Source organism: Thamnophis elegans, chromosome 13, assembly GCF_009769535.1.
Source record: "Thamnophis elegans isolate rThaEle1 chromosome 13, rThaEle1.pri, whole genome shotgun sequence".
Taxonomy (NCBI): Eukaryota; Metazoa; Chordata; class Lepidosauria; order Squamata; family Colubridae; genus Thamnophis; species Thamnophis elegans.
In genome coordinates, this window is record NC_045553.1 from 20,016,121 (window position 1) to 20,022,504 (window position 6,384).

General features: G+C 47.0%; 1 protein-coding gene across 2 annotated transcripts; it reads left to right on the forward strand.

The window, feature by feature from the left end:
* Nucleotides 1-1,028: 1,028 nt before the first annotated feature.
* On the forward strand, nt 1,029-5,110 carry LOC116516639 (interleukin-1 beta-like). Of its 2 annotated transcripts, XM_032229260.1 has the most exons (6): nt 1,029-1,121; nt 1,334-1,382; nt 2,169-2,340; nt 3,288-3,458; nt 3,574-3,713; nt 4,660-5,110. In XM_032229260.1, the coding sequence occupies exons 2-6, from the start codon at nt 1,344-1,346 to the stop codon at nt 4,864-4,866; spliced, it is 729 nt and encodes a 242-aa protein (XP_032085151.1). In that variant the 5' UTR covers nt 1,029-1,121; nt 1,334-1,343; the 3' UTR covers nt 4,867-5,110. The 2 variants fall into 2 exon arrangements, with proteins under 2 accessions (XP_032085151.1, XP_032085149.1); XM_032229258.1 differs by lacking the exon at nt 1,029-1,121 and having other exon boundaries at nt 1,269-1,382.
* Nucleotides 5,111-6,384: the final 1,274 nt, after the last annotated feature.

Genomic DNA, 6,384 nt, shown 5'->3' on the forward strand with positions numbered 1-6,384 from the left:
TGTCTCGTTGTGGAGCTTCCTGTCGTTCTGCCTTTCCTTTGTTTGTTTCCTTGCTTGTTTATCTTTCACATTACTGAACCTCCCATTTCCCTCAAAAAGGGATTCTGGAGCATGTTGTGCTGTGCAATTTCAGCACAATCCAATTACTCTTTTTACAGGATAGATGGGACAGCTACAAAAAGTTATCATCTGGAACAATGATTGGCCTTCAGGTTCCATCATTCAGTCTTGGCCAATGAATCCAACTACGGTCCCACCAGCATTTCTCCTAGGAGTCCACAAAGGATGCTACAACCTGACAAGTAATCTAGGAGCATTGCAATCAGTTTGGAGCATGTTTCATTTCCATGAGGAATTCCAGGAATGGGGTCAGGACAACCCCCCCCCCCCAAAAAAAAACCCAACCCATTTTTTTCTAATTCATACAAAGCTAAATTCTGCTGTAGGAGGATCACCCAAGGCAGCTTCCGCCTACAATTGCAAGTAGGCACACTGAAGGCCATCTGGCTTAGCTTGACCCCAACATGATGAGGGTACTATGGAATAACGCAACAGCCTTCGCTGACGCCAGCAGCACCTTGGCAGTCAACACAGCTCTTTCAGCAGTGATATGGGTAACGTCACAAGGCCCAAGGCCAGGGAACTGTTCCCTGGCTGCAGTTTCCAGCCCTGCAACTGAGCATCTCCAACAGGCCACCTCCGGCAATGGAAGAGTGAAGGCAGAAGCCCCTGGGCTGGAGGCCCTGTGTTGCTGTTGCAAGAGCCCAGAGGCATCTCTTGACTCTGCTGAACTGAGGAGACTCAGCAGGGGTGGGGCAAGGAATTCCTCCCTGGGCAATTAAGTCATCCTTCATGAATGGTTTCACACCGAACATCCTTTCAATAATTTCCCAGATGTCTAATTTTTATGCAAAGTTTTGTTGTTTTTAAGGATTTCTCCATTTTCACAATCGACCGCATCCTGTTCTTAGAAGCTGCTGGAAGGGGAGTTCTGCATGAGAGAAACTTCCTCCTCCCCAGCTGCCACAGCGAATATAAGGGCTTCCCCGGGAGAGCAGAGGCCAGTCTAGAGAGGATCAGATCAGAAGATCAGGAAGAAGTCTGACAGCCGTTTTCTCCAGGTACAAAGTTTACCCTGAATTATCTGTCTCTGTGTTTGCCTTTTCATGTTTGCTCTAGATAAGAAAGCAAAAGTCTTATCTGAAAAGACACACTTTAATAAATGTGTGTGTGTCATCTCTGACTCCAGGAATCCTTCCTCTGCTCTAATTGCAACAAACTGTCAGAAATAAGGGAAAAGAGCTGACTCACTTCTTTTTTCTATGCTTCTCAGCATCAGCAGGATGCAGTTCTGTGCAGCGGACCAGCCGTACCCGTCAAAGGTAAGAGGCTCAACCATCTTCTTCTGGAACAGGGCTCCTCTGATCAGACAAGGACTTTTGGCACCTCCTTCATCAGCATTCGGCTGGAGCTGCAACCAAAACGGCATTTCCAAGCCATCTTGTGCTCCAAGGAGTATCTGGAGCTCAGCTGAAGCTCTTCAGCCTGATGGACCTGCCATACCTCTTCCCCAGCCTCTCCCTGTCCCTGAGGAGAAGGAAAGCTCCCAGGCTAGGATTAGACTCAGCATCTCGGGAACTTGATTGGTTACTTTTCACTTTTCAAATTCCTCCATCACTGGAATCGAGATAACTTGCAAAAAAAAATGCAAATGATTCTAGGTCCTACAATATGGAAGCCATTAATGGCATCCTATTCTTTGTGGCCACATCAGCCATCATGACTTATTGCTGAAAACCACAATCCATCACAATCAGGGATCTAACTTTGTGGAAGTGTGAATCCGCAGCATGCTGGATTTGGCTTGCCAGGCTGCAGATGAAGGACTTTTGCAGTAATGATCTTTCTTTTTTTAACCTGTTGCCATATTTACTGTCTGTGAACAAGTACTTTAATGTGCCTGGTGTGTGTGTGTGTGTGTGTGTGTGTGTGTGCGTGTGTGTGTGTGTGTGTATTAGATATAATCACCAAGTTTATAAAAACGATAGCTGTATTTTGTCTTGAAGGAAGGATGGGAAATGACTTTGTTCCGCTGCTCCTTCATGGTGCTACCTTTTAAGGGAGCAAACTTTTATAAAAACCTTCTGCTCATTTCTCTTTTGCCCCAGGACACCTTCCAGGTCAGTGAGATGGATGTCCAGGTAGCCGTGACCAAGAATGAGCCCAAGAAGAGCTTCAGGAAGGCCGTGCTGATTGTCATTGCGAGCGAGAGCATGAAGAAGTCTCCCACCAGGCTCTTCTCGGACGAGGACCTGATGGACATTCTGAGCACAATCTTAGGTAGAGTTTGCAGCATCAAATGCCTCCTTTATGTTTTCAGACTGTAAGAAATCCCTCCCAGCAGAATGTTATTTCTCAGGCCCAACAAGTGGAAGGAAAAACTAACAGAATCAAATTTGAAGCAGAAGCTCCTGCAGCAAGTCCTAGAATAGGGATGACAAAACTTTTCGGCACCGAGTGCCCAAACTGGAAGATGCATGTATGTGGGTGTATTCCGGAGTGCCGGAAACCCAAAGACCAACTGGCTGGCGTGTGCATGCCTGTTTTGGGGATTTTTTTGTGGTGTTTTGGAGACATTTTCAGGCTGTTTTTCAAGCCATTTTTGGCCTGAAAAACAGCCTGTTTTGGGGGCATTTTTGAGGCCATTTTTCAGCCCAGAAAACGGCCTGAAAAACAGCTTGGGTTTTTGGATGTTTTTGGGGCTGTTTTCTGGCACTCCGGCACCCACGAAGACCAGCACACAAACCCATAAAGAGGGCTCTGCATGCCACCTCTGGCACAGGTTCCATTGGTTGACTATCATGGCCCTAGAAAATACAGGCTGGAAGATAGTTCTCAAGGATTGCTCCCATGGCTTTACTGATAGTCACCCTGGACCACATAGATTCAGCTTGTAAAAAAAGGGAGTGTTAGGAAAAAGTATCTGACAGGTGAATGTTTAGGGTTTTGTATTAGCAATCCTCTAGAGGGTTAGAAAAATTATCTCTCTGCTGGAGAAATAATTCTATTTCAATTATGAGAGTGACTTAGGAGCTTTCCCCAAATTTCTCCTCTCCATCGCCTTAGTGACAGTTTTAGGCCAGCAGGGTCAGCTGCTATTGGAGAGGGGCAGAAAGTCCAAAGTTTATTTGGCTGAACTTGTGGGGGATTCGGTGATAGCAACATCCACAGTTGCCTTAAGAGGGGAATGAATAACTCAAATGAGAATGTTCTTTTTTCCTGCTCAGAACCGGTCACTTTTGACATCTACGGATGCACAGAGGCCACTGATTCCACCTATCACCTCAGGAAGAATATCATCTACGACATCAAGGACTCTGACCACAAGTCCTTCGTCTTCAAGGAGCCCGCACAGTTGGTGGCCATGCATCTTCAGGGCCCCAACATTGAGCAAGCAGGTGAAGCCCAGCTGCTATCCCTCCCTTGCCAGGCTGAATTAGTGGGCAACCCAACCTGTGCCTTCCATCTTCTCTGTCTTAACAATACTTTTCCCCACTGGTTTTATTTTTTCAGTGAAATTAAAGATGTCTATGTATCGTCCAAAAGACGAGGCTGGAACTCTAAAGGTCCCTGTGGCTTTGAGCATCCAGAAGGGGAAGCTTTATATCTCTTGCAAAAAGAAAGAGGGACAGCTGCCAGTGCTGCAGTTGGAGGTCAGTTGCTCTGTCGGGTTTTGTTGAAGTGCAACCATGGGGCAGAATAACAGAGTTGGAAGGGACCTTGGAGGTCTTCTGGTGACTTAAAATGTGGCTTAAATCCAAGCAGGCTTAGCCTGTCCAGGGTGGATGGTGCCCATTTCCAGCTCTTCTTCCCTCTTTCTCTGAATAGTCAGTGTGTGCTTGGAGCCCCCATCCCCATTCCAAACAGGGGCTGCCTGTGAATCCTAAGAGAGAAGCAGCCCAGAGCTCTGGCAAGTACAGCAATGGTGATGAGCACCAAGAAGGCTAATGACCAAACCTGAAAAGCCCCAGTTATGAGGGATGGCCCTTGGAGGGTGGGGGTCAGTGATGTTGTGGGGTTCCATGAGGTTCAACTGAAAGTGAGGCTGTGGCTGGAACAGTGCAGGGAGGGCAGAAAACCAGAGAGTTTGGTTGAAAAATCAAGTCAGCCCAAACATCGTCCAATCATTGCCTTCTGCAAGGCGACACAACACTTAAGGGGCGAATGTTTGGGGATCCAGCCCTGAGAGACAACCGGGAATAAGTTAATATTTTGCTTGAGCAGGGGTTGGACTAGAAGACCTCCAATGTCCCCTCCAACACTGTTATTCTATACTTCAGAAGGCTTTTGGGGCTAAAGCAGGGGTCTCCAACCGTTGCAACTTTAAGCCTGGCGGACTTCCGCTCCCAGAATTCCCTAGCCACGAATGAAAGAGTTGAAAAGACCAGAAGGATCATCTAAGTCAGGTGTCTCCAACCTTCACAACTTTTAATCCTGGAGGATTTCAACTCTAAGTTGAAGTCCTCCAGGCTTAAAGTTGCCAAGGTTGGAGACCCCTGGACTTAAAGCAAGCCCACTGCCCTTGATATAGGCCCAAATGTAGACATCCACTCCTCCCAACCTGCATTCTGAGAATTAACCCAGTTGTTCTCTCTGCAGGAAGCCACCCTCCAAGGGAACCTTGACAAATCTCAGCTGGGCCGCTTCCTTTTCTACAAAATTGACATCGGAAAGTACACAAGGTTCGAATCAGCCGAGTGCCCAGGATGGTACATTTGCACGTCCACCCAGTCTGAGGAGGCTGTGGCCGTGACTCAGGAGATCGGAGGCCCGAGGATTGTGAATTACAGCCTCATCAGCCAGTGAGCGGAAGACTGCCCTGCTCCAGACTTTGCGAGGCTCCCGGACATCTCGGCCAGGCAAAGCCAGACGTGGTGTCCCCATTGTCGGGGACTTTTTCTTCAGCTGGAAAGTCTCCGTACCGAGATACAAACTGTTTGTGTGTGTGCATGTGTGAATATTTAATATACATATTTATTACTAATTTAATAAGTATTTGCCAGGTTTTTTTACCAGTTTATATGATGATAAATTAAGTTTTATATTGAAGCCGTTGTGAATAATTTAATAAATAATTTATGACTGATGGACATTTGAATTAATTTTTTCAGACAATCCCTCCTTCTTTGTGCTTCAAATTGAGAGTAGGTGGGTGGGTGTGGGTGTGGGGACACCAAAGCTCAGCCAGCAGCTGGGGGCTGAAAGAGGCCCCTTGGGGAGGGGGACTCTGCACCCTGCTCCACCACGGTCTCCCCTGGGTTGCCTCCTCTGGGCCAGGGAGGAGAAAAGCCAGGGCCCAAATGGGGAAGGGGCACCACCCTGCATTCCAGCCAGCAGGGGTCCTCCTCCAGCCAAGCGTCAAATTGGGAAAGGAATCACAGATTTATGTTTGCCCTGGCCTGGGGAAGATGAAAACCAGAGGTGGGTTCCTACCAGTTCGCACCTATTCGGTAGAACCGGTTTGTCAAATCTACCGAACCGGTTAGAAGAGGTTCCACCAGTGGACCCGGAAAGCAGGCCACACCTACAGAAGAGGTTCCAAAATTTTTTGAAACCCACCACTGGTCCTTGGATATGATTATTCTACACTATCATGCTCCTATTTATAAAACTCAGTGCCTCTGTGAAAGGTAAGGATGACTACTGCGTTTGTGGTGCAATCAGAACATTGCGTGTGTTGAAGTTGTTTTAACGCAAACCAAAGATGCCTTTTAAAAAACAACTTTACATCATATTCTTATGCATGCCAGTGCTGTGTGTGAGGTAATTGAAGGTGGTTCTGACAAGTGTCGTCGGCATCTTCATATCCGGTCACATGGGTGGCAAGCTTCTCCCCTCCGGTCACATGGGCGGCAAGCCACTCCCACAAAGGTGGCCACACCCACAGAGTAGGTTCGAACAATTTTTGAAACCCACCACTGATGAAAACCCACCTATTTACTGACTAACTCATATTTATGATGGTCTCAGTGTCCAGTGATCACCTTTTGCGATCTTCTGACAAGGAAAGTCAACGAGGAAGTTTGCTTAATAACCGTGTCTCTAATTTAACAACTACATGTTTCACTTAACAACGGTGGCATGTAAGGTCATAAATTGGGGCAAAATGCACTTAGCAAATGTCTCACTTAATAACAGAAAAGCTTGGGCTCCATGTGGTTGAATGCAGTGGTGGGATTCAAATCATTTAACAACTGGTTCTCTGCCCTAATGATTTCTTCCAACAACCACCCAAACTGCTCTGAAATTTAACAACCAGTTCTCCTGAAGTGGTGCGAACTGGCTGAATCCCACCACTGGTTGTACATTGAGGACTACCGGTAT